Source organism: Odocoileus virginianus, chromosome 21 (assembly GCF_023699985.2).
Source record: "Odocoileus virginianus isolate 20LAN1187 ecotype Illinois chromosome 21, Ovbor_1.2, whole genome shotgun sequence".
In the NCBI taxonomy this organism is placed as follows: Eukaryota; Metazoa; Chordata; class Mammalia; order Artiodactyla; family Cervidae; genus Odocoileus; species Odocoileus virginianus.
The window spans coordinates 24,679,403-24,699,264 of NC_069694.1; the positions used below are offsets into that span (position 1 = coordinate 24,679,403).

Genomic DNA, 19,862 nt, shown 5'->3' on the forward strand with positions numbered 1-19,862 from the left:
ACTGCCAACTTCCTCTGGAAAGGAAGCACAGTGGCAATCTTTCCCTTCAGAACTTAATCAAAAGTTTCCATAAAGAAGTTAGGTAAATCTCCTCCTCAAGACCAAAAAAGAATAATACAACTGCAATAACACATACATGAACCAGTAAATGCTAACCAACTACAAGAACTGGAACCACTGGAAAACCAATCATAAGTTTCAATAAAAGAAAAAAAGAAAGGCAAACTTTTAATCCATTAATCTACTGGTGAATAGATTCCAGGAAAGCGCAAGGAAACAGATCCAAAATACATTTAATAAAACGCAAGGTACTACACAGAGCAACAATAACTATTTCTGTCTACTTACAGCCTGTATAGCTTCGAAGTCCCAAGAAACAGCAACTCAGGAAACAGCTGAAGGTGATTTCTGTTTAAACGCCTTTTGAGAAAAACAAAAACAAAGCATATGTTACATAGAAAGGACCCAACAATGAGACTGTGATTGGGTAGTGTCATGCCTCATCCTGTATTTCAGAAAGAATGAAATAACATTCAAGAGAATTCAAGCATTACAAATCAAAAGTTGGTTACACCTTTTGTTACAAGATTCTTTAAAGCAAATTTTCCATTGTGCTTACTCAGATGATGATTACTGGGGCCTAAACTCTATATCCACAACACTTGCAACATCAGTCAACCAGCATAGAAGCAATGAAAAAGGCTTTCTGGACTCGTTTAGCGAGTATGTATGTTTAGCGAGTTCAACATACAGCAGAAATACCGTATTAAATGGTACCCTAAAATAATTCATATTCTGTCCCAAATGACCTAAATCTTCAGCCAAGTCACTGAAGGGAGACAGAAATTTCATTTTTTTTTAACCTTTCCATTTAGTTTCACAAAAATGTATGAGAAAGTGTCAGCATGATTTGTCCCTCTAGGCAAAATCAGAAGAAAACTTCAATCCACAGTTCTTTACTCTCAACTGAATATGGCTGAGTTATAATTAACAGTGAGGGCAAAAATGTTGAAGTAATGTTTTTCCTAAAATGTTTAACTGATATTGGGATATTTTGAATATTTTAGAAAAGAATTTGATTGCAACCCTAACTCAATTTAAGCCCAGGAGCCTGGCAAGCTATAGTCCATGGGGTTGCACAGAGTCAAACATGACTGAAGCAACTCAGCACTCACTCACTATATAACCAAGTTCTTTCGGACTATGAACACTTAAAAAGAGTGGCAAATTATAGCCCCAATGTACGAATTTCCCAATCCCATTCATTTTAAGTGTACAACTTTTCAGTAAAAATAAATGTCTATCCTCTCTTTCTCCAAATTCAAATAAAATGATGACAAGATGATGTAAAATGCACACTTAGATGATTTATAAGTTGCTGGGCTTCCCTGGTGATTCAGCCAGTAAAGAATTTGACTACAATGAAGAAGACCCAGGTTCCATCCCTGGGTCTGGAAGATTCCCTGGAGAAGGGAAAGGCAACCCACTCTGTATTCTCACCTGGAGAATCCCTTGGACAGAGAAGCCGAAAGGCTACAGTCAACGGAGTCTCAAAGAGTCGGACAAAACTGAGTGACCAACACAATAGCTCTAGAGGAGAGTAAAGACATCCAGAAAGTAATGTCACATTGAAGATACCTGAGGTGTTTCTTGTCTTAAAGAAATTTGTTAAGGGGACAGGAAAAGAGGGCATATTAATCTTACCCCCTTTTAAATGATAATGTATTTAAACGGTCATCAGATGGGAGTGGAATTACACTCATTTAGTCTCCAGAGGGTAGAAATGGTGCTAGTAATTTTAACTTTTAAGAAAGTATTGATAGATGATTATAATGAAAATCTTTGTAAGTATAAAAGATGTTAAGAAATGAATAGCCTTAGGAAGCTTTCAACTCATTTTATTATTATTATTATCCACACTATTCAAGCAGAGGCTATGCATTTTTTCCCTGCAACAATGTCATAAAAATTCTGCATTAGGTTAAAAGTTGGACCAAGTGAACCTCAGAACTTCTTCCAAGTCTAAAATGCCATGAGGCAATGATGATTATGCTTACCATCTTTTGTTATTTAACTCATATTATTAAGAGGTTAGTCATCTATAGATAGATGTTCAGAACTTAATAAAATGTATAGAGCTCACAAAAATGTATGTTGAGACAATCAGAGGTAAAATCATAAAATTAGTAGTGAAAGGGTAGACTTTTCACTTACACTAATTTTTTTTTTTTTTATGAATAAAGCACACAACAAGATTAACGTAAAGTGAAATCAAAAGCTTTTATTTTTTTCTTTGCCAGGCATAATTCTGAGGTACCAGTACTCCCAGAATCTACTATCATACACTTTCAATAAACTATAATTTAATCATGATCTTGTTATATTTATGTCTGAAAAAATAATTACAAATATTCACAACAGTGGTAATGAGAAGTTTTCTAGGAAAGACTCCCCATTTTCCAGAGAGGCAATCCCAATTTTTAAAATGACAAGAGATGTGCTTTCATAATCTGATCCAAACCACTGGAGAACAAACATCATCCGTGATTCTCCAACCAAAAGAAGGACGTTTCTTCAGGTCCCCAGTCCTCACAGAGGCAACTCTCTGTATGGAGTTTTCCCTTTTCTCCAAAGGGTCCTTTCTAACATCCTCTGTGTAATTCCCCTGGTTCTCCTGCATAAAGGCGGTTCCTCCCTTGTCTGTGTCTGCATACGCCTCTAGTATTTGATCAGCAAGAGTGCCTCACACTGTATTACTCAAAACATTTACTCACATAAATGTCGGAGTCCCACTACACTGTAAGCTCTTCAAGCGTAAAGACCACGTGCTGAGTGCTGAGTCGCTTCAGTCACGTCTGTCTCTTTGTGACGCCATGGACTGTAGCCTGCCAGGCTCCTCTGTCCATGGGATTCTCCAGGCAAGAACACTGGACCCAGGGATCAAACCTGCAGCTCCTGCATTGCAGATGGTTCTTTACCACTGAGCCACCCAATGGGGAAACCCCCTAAAGACCGTATCTACGTATTCATATTTCCTTCCCTCTTCCGTGGCACTTACTAGGTTCTTAGGAAATGCTGAATAAAAACAAACTGCTCTTTGCATTTTGATATAGTTTGGCAAAACCCTAGCATGTGCATTTTATGTTCAGCCAGCTTTCTCCAGACATGTTTTCTAACATGGCATTTCTAACAGGCATTTCTACCTGCCTTAGGTTTTATGCCCTTCTCCAGGTAATCAAAGTCCCACCACAAACCTGCTTTCATGAGCCCTATAGAGCAACTGCCTCCTTTCCTTTAACTTCCCCCTGTCACGCCTTTCTCAACATAATCTAGAAACTGGAAGGAATTCAATATGTTGAAACAAATTCAGATATCCAAGTGACTGAGAGCTGCCACTAGATTATGTGTTAATGGGTCCACACAATTTCAGATATTGTAAGAAAGAAGGCAATTCAGATAAGAGTGCAAGCAGTGTCTTTTCTCACTTTTTTTCATATTCTTAAGAGATTCTTAATTCATTCTCCAAATAACAGTTAACTTACTAGGTGACAGTCAGTGTTCTGAAGTTCACAAGAACTATCACATTCATTCTACCCCATAAGTAGGTGCCATTGTCACTGCTATTTTGGAGAGAGGCACAGAGCTCATAGAAAGTAGAACTAGAACCTAAATTCAGGTGGGCTGACTCCAGAACATACCCCCTGAATCACTCCTTTCAAAGAGACACAGTCTAAACATTTCTAAACAATAATTCAAAATAATGTAATCCTCAACTTTCCCTTTCAGCAATCTTTCTTTTTTTGGGGGAGTGGGGAGGGGAGGTTGGGGCAAAACGTAGTTTTACATAGCCCACTTCTTAAATATCTATGAATGAGTCACCTGGAAATAAAACATCAAGCTTTATTTAAAAAGAAACTAGCTTTCTAGTCAGTGCACTATTTTAAAGATCTATTTAAAATACCTAAAGTTGAAATAAAAATGAAAATACGTATAAAATATCCTTCTTAAAATTCAAGTAATTTATCACTATATCATGAAAATTATTGTAAATGATCTTAATGTGTCTAAACCAACCATGTGTAGCAAGCAAATTAATGTCATATAATAAAAGGCAGATAACAGATGAAGTGATAACATGCATAGAAAAACAGCATGACTGCACTTTTTTAAAAAGATTACCAATACATTTTTGGTTCCTATTCTTCTAGTTCCTCTTCCATCAGTACCAAGAATAAATGGAAACACAAACATTACAATAGAAAGTGAAACTCTTCCAAAATATTCAATAAAGGAAAAAAAATTAAAGCAGAGTTCCTCTGTACAATGACCAGGAATTAAATCTTTAAACTAAAGAGTATTTTTTAAAATCCAAAATTATGTTAAAGACTATCAAGGTGCATAATAATTTCTAAACAGAGCTGGAGAAAAAGTTGCCTGGCCTCTTCCAATAGTACAAAATACTTCTTAGTAGCTTGAAGAGCATCATAATAATAACTCTAATGCATATGTGTTAAAGAAGTTAAAATCTGATAGTCCAAGAACAGATAAACAGCATGTAGTGAATCAAAGTCATCTCAGAGGAGGATTTATGGAACCAACAAAAATTAGCAGCATTAAGCAGATCAGGTGGGTCAATTACTAACTGTTCCAGCAAGGATACTCAACTGTGTCCAAGGACACATAACAGAGATTCAGTGATATTCAGCGCCTAGGTCATCACTAACTAGATGGAATCTGCCCACAGGATCTCAGGACTAAAAATTCTCTGGATGGAAAGTCATGGTTTCAGAAAGGTGTGTAATGAGTCTCTGAGACACATTCTTTTAGGGAAAAGATGAGAGAGATCCCAGGAACTATTTCCTCTGGGTGGCCTTCAATGAGATGGATGATCTTTCTGTTCCACACTAAAAACCACAGGCCTCTGAAATGCAGATTCTTAAAACTCAACTTGAAGGGCATTATTGACAAGCTTTGTTTCTGATTATTATCTGCCACCCACTCCTGTTACTTATCCATTGTTAAAGGTTGGAGGTCTCCTTTCAACTTCCTCCTCAATCCAGTTAACATTTGCAACCTTCATCCCAATCCAAATTGTAAAATGAAAACGATTTTACCAAAGCTAGTAAGAAAGTCTCATATTTACCTATCACTGTAAATGTAATATATTTACAACGTACATGATTCGAAACAAGTATTTGATGAACACTGCCTTTAAAAGTCTATCGTTTACAATCTCCTGTTTCTCATACATAAATGTCTTCTTCTCAGGTAAATTTCCATTTGTCTTTTATGCTAACATTTTTTAAGCAAAGATTTTTAACATTTCGCTAGTATTAGATAAATTTTATATTTTCAGCAGTATCAGTATTTTCACCCTTTATGCTCCATGGTAAGAGATCAAAATTTATTAATAAAAAGTTGCTTCCTCTTCACTCCCCTTACTTCTTGAGAGTCTCTATACGTTCAGAGCGATTATGATAAATACTCTGAAAAAAATTTGGAGAAGGCTTTGCACTTTCTTCACATCTCTTCTATTGACTATATGCTATAAGAAGAAAATCAGAAGGAAAATGATAGTAAATATGGATATTTAAAAGTCAAGTTTATTATAGACACATTTTATTAGCTCAAAAAGATAAAGTATTTCCAAAACTCAGCTTCTGAAAAACAGGAAAGGAGATGTTGAAATTTGTAATAATAAAAAGTTCCAACTCTGCATCAAGCACTTTGTGAAAAATATGTGCATTATCTTACTGAAACCACATACCATTACTATGGGATATAATAACTGTCTCCTTTAATGATGACCAAACACGCAGTTTTCAAAGATAAGACAATTTGATCAAGATCTCACAATGGAACTGAAATCAATGTCATGTTTTAAAGGTAAGGAAAAGAGATTGTATCTGTTTAAAAAGCACAATCAACAGTAAAACCAGTGAATATTTGCCAATGTTCCACAGGGTATCAGGCAATAGCATATAAAATTACAAGGTGTTTTCACCGAGGGGAGGCTAGGTTATCTACAGTGAGGAGATTGGCAGCTGAGAGATGGGAGTCCCACCTGCACTCAGGGCGGATGGACACTGCCAAGAGAACAAGTAATTTTCTGTCGATGTTATCTTAAAGCAAAAATTCCAACTGCATTAAAACCAAATCCAAACTGTTACCAAAATCTAATTCTGAAAATGTTTTCACCAACACTCCTTCCAGTCCAGCAGATATAAATTGCTCTGAAACAGGTAAGAGCAGCATATTTAAAGCTCATGCAGAAAAGTCTCTCATTCCATGTTAAGTTGTAAAATTCAGTTTAGAAGGCATAATTCAAGCAGAAGGGTATCCAACAGGAATGAAAGACAGGAGTTCAATGTAAAATATTTGACATTGGTTGCTTCCACAAATACATTGGAACAGTGCAAACTAAACTACTCATTTCAGGGGAGATATAAAGGCCACAGCATCCAGCAAACACTGTTACAAAGGATGAGCCCAAAACAGATGTGGGAAAAATAAACAGCATTGCCGCTGCAGAATTTATAAAAGGTTCCACAAAGAGCAAACAGAACTTCTCACCACCGTTCAACTTCAAGGCCCATTAAAAAACGTTGTATGAGAAACCCTCTCAGATAGATTCAGTGTTCTGCTAAACTTCAACAGTGCACTTGCATTAAAGCCTTCGAAGATTACAGTCAGTAAATGCAATTTAAAATAATTCACTATCACTTATAAACAGGCAAGAATAATTGGACATTTAATGGCTATCACAGATAAAGCGATTCACACTTGAGCATCGAGGTGCATGATTTATCTCTTACAATGTACATAGAGCTTCTTTACCGAGTTTGAGATGTTCTTTATAGAGACTTTCCCAAGAACCTAACTGCAGTGACTTTAAACTTGAGTATAAAGGTGCCAGAAAGTATGATGAGCTTGCATTCTTTTCCAAGTAGATTAGCACTGTTAGTATGTCATTACTTCAAGAAAAAGAATGTGTTTATGTGTTGCCTATAAACTTGTAGGATGAGTCAGAAGAGGGATTCTCCAAATCCCTAATGAGCAAGGGATTGGGGGAGACTTCCCTCAGATCTGTTCCACAACACATTCTCTGCTTGAACTAATGTGTAGTGACCTACAACCAAAATTCTAGAGTGTTGGAGTTCCTTAGTTTCACACTAGCTGTCACATGCCTATAAATGGTGTGCACACCCAGGGAGAAATAACTTAGTACCACCTTCAAAAAATACATGTGCCATTGAGATATCCGTTGGGGAGAGTAAAGTGTGTAGTCAAACTTAGGCTCTATTGTGAAGACATTTCTAAACTGAGTTATTTTCTTTGTATCTACTTGGTAGAAACTAAAATAGACAAGTGAACATGTTTTACAATGGCTTCATTATAATAATACTTTTAGGACTCTTTTATTCAAGCAAAAATGAGTTATCAAATGACATAAGTTTAAAAAAAAGGTAGTCTGAAATCCAAAGATACAAAAACTTGGAATGTTTAAAGAAATATTGTCTTAAGAGCGCCATTACACTTTACTGATAGGAACCAAAGTACAACCCAAGCCTTTGGCTTTATCACTTGTGCAATTTCGTTATTGTAAGCGTGTAAGATATTATGAAGTTTATGAAATACCTAATATCCAAGGTTTTCAATGGTATGCTACTGGTTTTCATTAATGTAATGTAGGCATATATGAATTTTATTTTGCATTATGAGTGTTTCATTGCATTTAGTACAAAATGCCCTACCATTTTTTGAACAAACGTAAAAAATTTCAAAAACTTTCTCATACTCTTGTATTTGTGTTGTCAAGGAATATATAAAAGCAGATGTTTTACAGTAGTGAAATACTGAAGTGGCCTGCATGCACGCCTGCCAAGTTGTTTCAGTCATGTCCAACTCTTTGCAACACTATGGACTACAGTCTGCCAAGCTCCCCCGTCCATAGGCTTCTCCAGGCAAGAATACTGGAATGGCTTGCCATGTCCTCCTTCAGGTATCTTTCCGACTTAGGGATCAAAACTGAATCTCTCATGTCTCCTGCACTGACAGATGGATTCTTTACCACTAGTGCCACTTGGGAAGCCCCGAAGTGGCCTGGGTCTCTCTAAAATGCCATAAAATAGAACTTTAATTACTTCAGCATAATCCCGTAAGACATAAGTGAATAATGGAACTTCACACCTGCAGAGAAAAGTCATCAGTCCCAGTGTGATTTTTTTCAGCCTTCTAACACATTACCCACTAATCAAGAAATACTATGAATTAATAATTTTGTATGGAGACTTTATTGCAGAAATACACAGGTATCTTCTATGAAATATAATGAAGTATAATTCTTAAATGCTCCAGTTCTTCACTATAGCTTATTTGTTTTCCCTTACTTAGCTTCCATTGATTATCTAGTCACTTAACTATATCAGCTTTCATTTGAATGTTTGATCAAACAATATGAGACCTGTAAAGCAGTATAAGACCTGTTAATGCAATCTACATCAGGCACATTCTCAAGGCTTCATTCTCATCCCAGATAACCAAGTACTACTGGCAACTCAGAGCACCCACGGGAATCTGCCAGGGCACATGTTAGGTCAAGGTGCACAGTAGGAAACGTTCAAAAGTAGATGTGCTGTGTGCTCATAGTGTGTAGGTGTGATTAAAACTTATTCTTTTTATGATGATTCATAACCACAGTCTGATCATCATATCATCTGATGTTTTCTACACAGTACAAAGAAGTGAGTGAGAGGCAGTGAGGCAGTGAGAGAGGAAAGGAAAGAAGGAAAGGAAAGAGGGAGAGACAGATGATTTTAATTCCCAATCTAGTTCTTGGTGTTTTGACTGATAACCTTGAGTTCCATCAATTCTTTGAAGTGGAAAAAAAAAAAAGTGCTTCTTTTGTACCTATATTGTTTTAACAATAATGATTTTTTTATCCTATACTAAAATTAAACTCAATCTGATAAAATGATCCTGTTTCTTAGAGATTAAAAGTCAGATTTCTAAAAGGAACAGCTCTTATCTTCTGTTCTGAGTCTTCTTTCTCTAGATCAAGTTAAAACTCTATCAAACAAAAAATAAAAAGAAAAATCTTATAAAATATTCACAACATATCATTTGGAATTTCTTTGATTTTATCATTTTAAAATGGAAAAACAAACTTAAAACCATGTATTGCACACAAATAAAGTTAATATTTTTATTTTTGTTCTTTACACAAAGAATGAAAGTTAAGTTGCTCTCTCTATATATATGTAGTATAAATGGCATTTACAACATAAACCTGCATTTATAGACCTTTTCATAATTTGAAGTTTGAATTTAAACTTCAGATTCAAGGTGCCAAAAACATAAGTTCACATGAGATATATTATTTAAAAGTTAATTCACTGGTTACTTCCAATTTATTACATTGTCTCTTGCAACTATTGGGAGGGGAAGCAATCTATACGATGTTAATGACATCACCTACTACAATAAGAATGTATGCCATAATTATATCATTATAATGCCATAGTAATTTGATTATAGAACTCTCTGGGTAGCTTTTTAAATTTCTATTTTTTAATTAATATACTGAACAAAATATAAAACAGTTTATTTCACAATAACTTGAACGCATTCTTTAGCAAAACTGTTTGCCATTTAATGTATTTAAAAAAAAACTAAATATTTGAAAAGTGTTCCTAAGAAATGGTTTTGAATTCCAGAGTCCCAAGGAGATGAATTGGCTGTCAGATAACAATGTGTTTCCATCAGATGGACTTGGCAGTTGTAAACAAAAGGAATTTTCTCAGCTTTTCCTCACAAATATGAAATATTTGCTCTCTGCCAACAGCTGGGGTGATTTAAAGAAGTCCTGCATATATATTAGTTTTCATTCAAAATTACAAACCCTCCTCCCACTCTGAAACATCTTACTGCATCTTCATGGAACAGAAAATTGTTCTGAGATGAAGTGACACTCCCAGGGGAAGTCAAAGTCAAAAAATAGCACCTAACTTACAACTTTAATCGAATTTCAGATCATAAGGTATCTGGTTAATAAATTTTAGGAAAAGTCAATTTATTCAAAATGAAAGTTCAAACGATACTCCAAAGTGGCTTGAAAAATAATGAAAAGGTTTGTTTTGTTTCAGTGTTTCTGAAAATACTCAAAACTACAAAAGAAACCAAATAGAGACTTCATGAAAAGCCACTGAGAATCTTTCAAGGTCAAAGTTGTTCAAGAAAAAAAACATAAATATACATACATATATATCTCACATGTATATATAAATCCTAAACACACACACACATACATGAATAAATATAAGTTATTGATGAAAAAAACTATTAACATTTAAATGATAATTTTAAATTATCTCTTCATCTTATCATTTAAATTATATTAATGCTTAGTTTCAATGGATGAATTAAAAATAAATTTGTCAAGTACTCACTAGCTAGTCACAAAAGAAATAAAAGAATAAATAGTTTCAGAGTATTTTTATACATATATTTTTTCCATTTATTTCTATTAGTTGGAGGCTAATTTCCCCACAACATTGAGATAGATTATGAACTTATGAACTTTGTTATAAACGTAACCAAATGTTCTCCTTATCTCTATTTCCTTCCCAAAACTAGCTTTAACTAGTGGCTTTACATTTATTTTGAATCCCACAAATATATCCCTTTATTGTAATACTGTTCATGGAAAAATTCTTTATAAATAAATTAGGTATATCTGTATCTAACTTTAAGTTATAAGTGTAGCTTCTATTGACAAATAACTTAGAAGTTGACAAGTCATTTTTTTATTTACAATTATACTGAATTAACTTTTGTAATAGGGCCCAATGAATCTGAGTATGTGCTATACCCAAAACGAGCTTCATATCTCACTATTTTAAATAAAATTTTTACTTTTACCTAAAGTGCCTCTTAAAACAGACAAGGAAACTTATTAAAATAATTGCTGCTACTTTTAATAGAGCCACTGTTTGGCCTTAGAAATGCAAAGCTACTAAACTTGAATTATCAAGACATATGGAGATATATAATTCATATTTCAAGTTACAAATTGTGTATTTATCTTAATTCAGACAGAGGCTTCATATATGTATAGGTACATATGTACCTATACATATGTCTTTTGTAGATATACACGTAGGCCTAAAATAATAATGGTTCTCAAGTAATATATATCAATCCATAAGATTTTGTGTCTGAAATTTAAAAAAAATGCATTTTAAATTCTGAAGTCCACATTTGATCTTCTTGGGAAAAAAACAATTAATGTTAAATGACATGCTTTGATAAAGCAATTCTTACTTCCATTTATCCTTAAATGCTTTTCCCAGCAAAAAGAATATTTAGAAAGCTACTATAAAATAATGAAATAAATATTCACCATAAGTGTTAAATATCAGAAAGCAAATCTTTATAACATTAAGAACTTTAAATATTTCTTCCAATGCCATTAATGACACACATAGCAACATCATGGGAACTAAAATAATTATCAGCAAAATTTTGTTTTATAATGCCCCATAAATACAAATAAAAATACCACCTTTCCTCCCATAAGCAAATAAAACAAACTATATGAACAATAAGAAAAAATGTGTATCTCTAAGCACCAAAGCTATGGTTATCAAGGAAGTAAAAGTGTCAGGAAAGTAAGTATGTTTTTGAACTTTATCACAAATTAGTACTATTTAGGCAAAACTTCTATAATTTCTAATTGTAAATTAGTTTAAAAATCACTAATTCAACCTCTTGTTTTTGTAAATTCACAAAGACTAAGACATGAAATTAAAGACATGGTCCTTGAAATGCAAGTATTATTAAAAATATAGTTATGTCGTCATAAGCTTGGAATTGAAAATACTCACAGTCTCTCCAGTTCTTTAAGATCCTGGAATGCCCCTCTTTCAATGGTGGTAATCTTATTCTCCATAAGCTGACTGAAATGCAAAGTATAACAGGGGTCTTAATGTTAGCACTCATTATCTGAAAAAGTTTCAATTCAGCAACTTAAAACCTGTCCATTTACAAAGTTAAATACTGCTCTGGTTTCAGATTCAATACAAAATCTAACAATGATATATATGAAAAGAGTCAGGGAGGGAAAATAGTATCCTCATCACAAAACTTTCATAAAAAATACTAATTCAGTTTCTCACAAAATTTAGTCAGAATCCTGAACCTTAAACTATAGTATATCTTGAGGTGTAACCCATGATACTACAATTTTGATGGCTGGTTTTCAAGTGAGTTCTTAACTGAAAGAATCAACATACAATAATTCATCACATATAGACTTCAGTTCACTGAAGGATAAATGTCAGAAATGGGAAGAATTCAGCAAGGGCAAACTGTGTTTTTTAAAAATAAACGGTGAACACACAATGATCAAAAGTATATGTTCACTGCAATATAAATATTAAATTTAAATTTAATTAAAAATTTGTAAGAAAAAAGTTTTACATTACACTGAATCTCAAATGATGGTTCACTCACAACTTAACACCCAAAGAAGTAATCACATTGCAACAATTTTATAAAAGCTGCAAAGTTAATAGATACAAGAGATAATTCAAAATATTACCAATTCAAAATATTTTAGTGGGAAACATTTCACACTAAAAACTTAGCAAAAACCTGGATTGTTTTATTTTAATGTTAGAAAATATTTATATGTGTTGATTGCTAGAAAAGTCTGAACATTTTTATATTAGCAATAATAAAATGCAGACCCACTTAAATTCTTTCTAGCTAATCTCAAATCCTAAAAGTATATCAAATGTCTCACATTACGCATATTGTGAAAGCAATTATGCTACATTTTTATATGCATAAGCACTTAGGGTTGTTACAGCAAATATTTGAGGTCATTTCCATAATACTATTTTATGGCCTGCACCTAAACTTAAAAGCCTACATTTTTATTAAAAATTGTAGCACACTGATAAACAGAAAGGAAACCAAGGCCTGGTAAAATTTTATGTTTCTGTCATTGAGACAGTTTTTAAACCTGAGATCAGTAATGATTCAAAATCCACAACCTTAAAAAACATGGTAATTCTCCAAAACACAGAAGAACATACTTACAGAACTCTTAGGTGTCGAAGACCAGCAAAATCTGTCTTGGTAATCCTTGTGATGTTATTTCCATTTAAATCCCTAAGAGAAAACAAGTAAGAAAATGAAACTTCCATTTAATTTCTATCACTATCTAGTTAAAGAAAAATACACACTAAATAAGAACTGTGAGATAAAAGATCAGTTTCAATTATTAGTTTGCAAAGTAAAAGAGAGGGAAAGAGAAGGAAGTCATCTGTGAAAGAAAATTTTTTAAATGATTCTTAGCAAGTTTACAGTCTATGCTTACCAGCATATGACAAGAAAATGAAGGGATTCTGTTATCAAGAGTTCTCTTTTGTGTGTGTATGGGAGTGCTTTTCATTTTTGTTTTTATAAGGAGGTGTATATTAATTTCACAGATACTCTGCCATTTACTATAATTGTTATGAACACTCCCAAAAAGTTTCCTTCAGGAAGTTAAACAAACAATTTTATAATATTATTCAGGGAGAAATTTTAAAAATTCAGACCCCTATCCTTAGGTGGCACCGTGGCTAAACTTCCTAAGGCAAAGAATACAGTTGAAATGTCATCAAAAGAACTGCACTTCAAAGACTGGCATTTATAGGCATTTACCTTCCAACAATTCTATGTTTGTATGAAAACTAAACTCTTTATCTGCAGCTCAGGAACCCCCGCTGCGAACTGTAAAGTGAAAACTACCAGCAAGGGCAATAATGGAAATAGTATTCAGACCCTGACATTTTGGTCCAGATTTCAGCACCACACTTTCCTTGAGAGTCACAACCCCCTTTTCTGGCATCTTAGGTCAAGATCTAAACTTGCCCTGGTTTCAATCATTTCAAGTAAAACCAGGCTTTGCTGCGGTTTGAATGTTCTCCGCTTCAGGGAAGTAAACCTTACCTTGACTTTAAGACAGCATGTTTGGGGTCTGTATTTAATGTGCTTATGTTGTCAATAATACAATTTTATAAGCCGCCACTGAGTAAACTATTTTCGGAAAATTCTTTATAAATCCCTCTTAGGGGTAAATTTTTGCAAGTACCTAAAACTCAGTTGCTATATTTATTTTTTTCCCCAAATGCATTCCCCTTTTGTTGAATAGGACGTGTTAGTGCTTAAACTTTAAACCATTCTGAATAGCATGAAATGACAAGCGCTAAGACTGAGTTTTGCATTGCCTACTCCCCAAACCATTTTCCGTGCTGAGCAAAGACCCATCGAATGGTTTGTTCCCTTTTCGAACTAGCTGACATAACCTGAGTCCTCAAGCCCCCATCCCACACAAACTTGGTAGATCACATTTTTGACAAGACCCCTTCGGTAGGGCCGCAACGTGCCCAGCGCTGCGGGCCTGGGAAGGAAGGCAGAAACCGAGGAGCGGTCAGCTCAGTGAGGCTCGGGATGGGGGAGCCATTTGCAAGGGAAAGAAGTGGCTCGACTTGAAACTGAGAGAGAGGGAAATGGGTTGGATACGACCGACTCGCAGTGCCGTGAGCCGCGCGGGTGGAGTCCAAGCGGGTCCCCTCCGCGGCCCTCCACCCTCACAGCCCCGGGCGCAGAGGCCCGCGGAGCGCAGCCTGGGAGCGCCTCCCAGGTCCTCCTTGCCCCGCCCGGCCCACGCGCAACAGCGAGGGAAGCGCGCCCCGGACGCCGGGGCAGCGGCCTCGACGTTCACAAAGAGAACGGCCTCCACGCTTCACTTCCCTGAACTCGGAAAGCGCCCCACAAGCAGCGCGTGGGCCGTCATCACCCGCTCGGCTATTACTTCTTCATTAGGGACTCGCAGAGACAGGGAGGCGGGGATGTCTGCGGGCAGCAGAGCGCGAAGAAAGGAGAGGAAGGAAAGGGAGCTGCTGACGCGCGCAGAGACGCAGAAACTGCCAGAAAGGTGGAAAGGGGGCACTGGGGCTCAGCAGGAAGGGCCGGCCGGGGCAGCCGAGGGCCGCGGGGTTACCCAAGCGGTCAGACCCGCCTTGACCGGTCCTGGTTTGGACAGCCAGCCCTAACTTCGCTTAGTCGGTGGGACGCGCGGTCTGCCTCTGGAGTCCCCCGGCTCCGACACGTCCCTGGGGGCTCTCTGCCGCCGCCTCCTCCCCCGGGAAGTGGCAGGCGGGGGAAGAGTAGCCGGGGGCTGCGCGCGGCCGCTATCCTGGGGGCATCCCTCCTTCCGTGGGCCTGTGGAAGCGCCCCCGAGCGGGATCAGCCTCCCCACACCCCATCTCCTCTCCCTCCGTCCCCAGGAGGGCGACATAAAGCCCGGGAGCAGAGGTTTCTCTCATTTGAGTACCCCCTTCCCCTCCACCCCCCTCCTCGCGCCACCCCGCGGTGACATGAGCCGGAACTGAGCCCTGAACCGACCCGCGAGAGTTTCCAACCGCAAGGTGACTCAGTTTACGGAGTCCAAGGAACAAAGTCGCGTCTCCCTTGCCCCGGGCAAACTCGACTCCTCTTTCCTCATCTCCCCGCCTCCCCAGCCTCAGAGAACCAGCCCGCAAAGGTTTGCGAGTGGCAGGACGAGAGCCGGAGGAAGGGACCTAGCGCAGTAGTCAGCGGGCCCGCCCCTCCTTGGGCAGTGGCCCCTCCTTGGGCAGCGCCCTCCCAGAGAGTTCAAGCCTAGGATGCGCGTTGAGAAAAGCTGGTGGGGAATGCCCCGGGCACAAGTCCCTGTGACTCGGGGTCCCTGCAGTCTAGATACAGGGGCTGCGCGACCCCGATGGGAGGGAGGGCCAAGGGGGAGAACGAGCCCATACTCACAGTCTCTCGGTGTTGCGGGGGATATTCCTGGGCACACTGCGCAACGCCAGCCCGTGACAGTCCACTGTGCTCCCGGAGCAGGAGCACTGCGCCGGACACGCTTGCGGCGCCACCTCGTTCAGGATCGCCAGCACTAACCCCAGAGACAGGGACAGCGTCTGCCAGCCGACGCCGTGCATCTTCCCCCGCCGCCTCCTAGCTCGCCGGCCCCGGGGGTTTCTCTTTAGCTCGTTCCTCTGAGCTCGTTCCTCGTTCCACTGAGGCCCAGTGCCTCGAGCCCAGCCACCCAGTGTCCAGATAACGTGCACGAAATAATACAGAAGTAACAGTAATATTCAAGGCAGTACAGCTGACACAGGTACACGCCTCTCAGCTCCCCTCGCCCTTCTCTCCCTGCAGGGCAGGCGCTCCTTGGGCAACTTAAGGTCCAGAAGATCAATTGGCCTGGCCAAGGCTACAGGGAGACCCCAGAGCAGTGGTGAGCGGATCGCGCGTCGTCTGTCTGGCAGATACCAACTTGGCGGTAAGAGACCTGAAGCTTGCAACGGCTGATGAAGATCGTGAAGATGCAGGGGCCAGTTGTGCGTGGAACTGAGGTGATCCGATTCCACCGACCCCCTCTGCAAATCCAATTCCAGTGAAGACTGTAGAAGACAGAAGGAGGAGGCTCAGTAGGAATGGTGGCCTCGATCAAAGTGGGCTCTCCGAAACTAAAAGGCGCAGGAGCCCCGCGGGCCGGCAGCGAAGCACACTGGACGAGTGGACATGGCGCGTGGGGGCGCACGGGGCTGGCGCGCAGCCTGAGGGGCGCGGAACCGCGCTGCGGGGCTCCTGGCGTGACTCACTCACGCGGCCTCCCCCCTGGCCTGCAGCTCCTCCGCAGCCCCAGCCGGTCCCCGTCACATGCACTTCGCTAAAGGATGTATGGGCAATTCCGCCTCCCGCCCGGCGTCCTTGGAGACGCTCCGCACGAGGGCCTTCCCCGAGGTCAAGCAGAAAAGACAAAAGGGCAATCGAACCACAGCAGGCAGGAACATCCACTAGTCACGACCACGGCAGAGGAAATCCAAGAGGCCAAGTTGAGGATGAGAGCTCCTGCTAAGACTGAGTAGGGAATGGCTGGCAGGCCGGCCAGAAAGAGTGTGGAAAGGCCAAGCTGGAGGGGTCCGCCTCCCAGGTCCTCCCGGGGTGTTCCGGAGGGCGGAGAGACGGCAGTTGGGTCGGTGGGGTCTGCTAATCCGAGGAGACCCCAGGAGGCAGCGGAACTGCAGTCCCGTGTGCGTGCGTGTGTCAGCCCCTCGCGTCTCCCGGATACGCCGCGGCTCCGCAGCAGACACCTGATGGCAAAGGTGGAAGAAAGAACAGCAGCCTCCTGGAGGGGGGCGGGGCGCAGCCCCTCGGTCTCCCCCCGATAGCCGCCCACAAGTGGGCCCTTCTTCTCAAAGTGCAGGAACTTTTCCCAGGCTTTGAATCCAGTCCCCACAGCTACGGTGGGAGTCCTCCCGCCGACGTCGCGACACCGCTCGAATCCGGGCGGCTGCACCTGACTCGGCGGCCGCAGTCCGGAGCAGCCCGTCTCCTTCCAGCACCTTCCCAACTCCAGGTGGCTTTCCGCGCCTCTTTCTGGGGGGAGGGAAGTGGGGAAGAGGGAAGGCGGCGGTAGGGAGCGGGGACTCGGTGGATCTGTTGACTCCCGAGCTCCTGGCAAGTGTCTAAACAATAGGACGGACGCAGCAGCCCTAGTCTAGCTCGGCTGCGGGAAGGTGGGTTGTTGTTGTAACTGGAGTTGTTGGCTCGGGCTGCCTGGCGCTCAGCGCAGCCGAACAAAAACCCGGCCCGCGCTTCTGGAGCTGGCCGCGGGCCCCCGGACGCTCCCCTTTCTCCTCAGCGCTCCCGCCTTGCCCGGAAAGCTCGGCAGATCCCGCCTGCGCCCGGGAGCCACGGAGCTCCCATCACTCGCCGCCGCTCCCTGCCGCCTTTTTTAACCACCGTCTGCGGCAGCAGCCGCCGCTGCCACCACCACCAGCCTCCGCCGTCCGCGTACTCCCCAAATAAATAACCCCAAGTCAGAAGTTAAGCCGGCGCCGGCTTTATATACCCGGCGGAGCCCCCCCCCCCCCCCTCCCTCGGCCCCGCCCCGCGCGGTCCGGCGCCGCCCACTGGCTGAGCGCGGGGAGCCTGCACCTCGCCCGGCGGAGGTGAGGCCAGGGCTGCCAGCGCCGGGCGGAGGCGGCGGCGGGCGGCGCGTTCCCGCGCACTCCGGCTCGCGCCCTCGCTCTCACGCCGCGGCAAAGTTTGGCGGTGGAAGGAGGTTTCCCCAGCTGCGAGCTCTAGGGCCCCAGAGGTAACCCAGGCTGAAGACGGTCGTTTGCAGTGGGTGGAGGACAAGAGGGCTGCTTTGAACGCTGCTCGTAAATAGCGCAGCCCAAGCCTTGCTGCAGCTTTTGCCACGCGATCCTAAGGGGGACTGCTAAGTGTTTAAAGCACTGGGAGAGAAACAGAGACATTATGATTTTTTTAAAAAAAATTACCGAAATAAATCTGCCTGAGCTCACAGACACACACATGCGTATTTTTGGGTGCTTAAAAGTTCAGAGTTTTTGCAAGTTGGAAAATGGTGCTTGTGAACCTTTTCGCCAGCCTTCCCCATCTCCGAGTCACCCCCTTCCGTTTAACCCTTTGTAGTCGGGCACTTAACCCCGTGCTCAGTTGACGTCTTGAGTACACACTTTGCTCACAAAACTCCAAGGGCTTCAATATATCTGTGCGATTTTACTCTCTTAGAAAAGGAGGGGAAAAAATAAATCCCTAGCAACGCACGTTGTAACCAGAAGGTTTCCTTTATTTCAGGGAGTTCTGGATATTTTTTCCCCACTGTTTTGGAAGAGAATTTCCTTGTTTCGTCTTGTCTTTTTAGTGTGATGTGTGTCTGGCAACTGCTACCACTCTCCCGCTTCCCACTCCGCCCCTCCGCCGCCCTAAGCAAAAACTGTCACCATTGGTTTGAAATGACATCTAAATGAGTCGACAATTTCGCTTGAATTTAAAACACCTCACCTCCTTCTTCCTGGTCCCAGTCCACCTTACACCGCTTACACAGGAATTTGTGCAAGCCCCCAGCCTAATACCAATCTCACAGCGTGATAATTATTTGTGTGGTTAGCCATCACCTCTTTGAATGTGAGAGGACCCATCCAATTCATTTTTCTATTCTGTTCATCTAACAGTATACCCGACACACAGGAGGTCTCCTGAAAATTCATCAATTTCTTTAACACAAGAATATCTTCAACTTGAAATTTCTCCAGTATGCCCAGTAGCTTTTCTCCTACTTAGGTTTTCCAAAATATCTTTGCAAAATAGCTACCCCTACCTACGTCATTTTGCCTGCCCTGAAAAACTTAAAGCCATTTTGAGGGCATGTCCAAAGACAGGGTACCCATTAGATAACTGAATTGGAACCCTGGATTGCTCATTTTAATGCCACAATTTTATATTCATCTGTTCATTTAAATACTTCAAAAGCATTTAGCATTCATTAACTCATTTGTCCTTCTAGATTTTAGCATAAAGGTCTGTTACTGTAACTTCCTTAAGACGGAAAAAGTAGACACCATAGACACATTTTTTTCTGCAAGGAAAATGAGATAAAGAATAAGTGTGTATCACTGATGAAGGGCTCTTCTGTACCTCCCCCCACCTGACCCCCAAGGAATTTTTTTTAGTCTGTACTAGTAAATTATATGGTTGAAGTATGTTTACTCCCACACTAGCTAACTTAATTCCACAACTTTGATACCCTGTCAGCAACAAGATATGAGTATTTATATTCACTTTCATCCACCACACAGAATCATGGCTCTGTATTTTAATTGCAAAAATGTATCTTGCATTCCAAATATTCACAAGTAATGTTATTTATGTCATTGCACAATGCAAGTCATAGATATGAGTTCAAGTTTGATTCTTTCCCTGGCTCACTTTCCATTCTGTGTAAAACCAAGAAA

At 40.7% G+C, this 19,862-nt stretch overlaps 1 protein-coding gene across 3 annotated transcripts in view; it reads right to left on the reverse strand.

The window, feature by feature from the left end:
• SLIT2 (slit guidance ligand 2) overlaps positions 1–16,035 on the reverse strand; it is a 384,683-nt gene extending 368,648 nt beyond the window's left edge. For all 3 annotated transcript variants that reach the window (XM_070452103.1, XM_070452104.1, XM_070452102.1), the window contains exons 1-4: positions 15,856–16,035; positions 13,105–13,176; positions 11,886–11,957; positions 349–420 (exon numbers count right to left, since the gene is read on the reverse strand). In XM_070452103.1, coding sequence (XP_070308204.1) covers positions 349–420; positions 11,886–11,957; positions 13,105–13,176; positions 15,856–16,034 — 395 coding nt within the window. In that variant the 5' untranslated portion in view covers position 16,035. The remainder of the gene's footprint in view (positions 1–348; positions 421–11,885; positions 11,958–13,104; positions 13,177–15,855) is intronic.
• Positions 16,036–19,862: the final 3,827 nt, after the last annotated feature.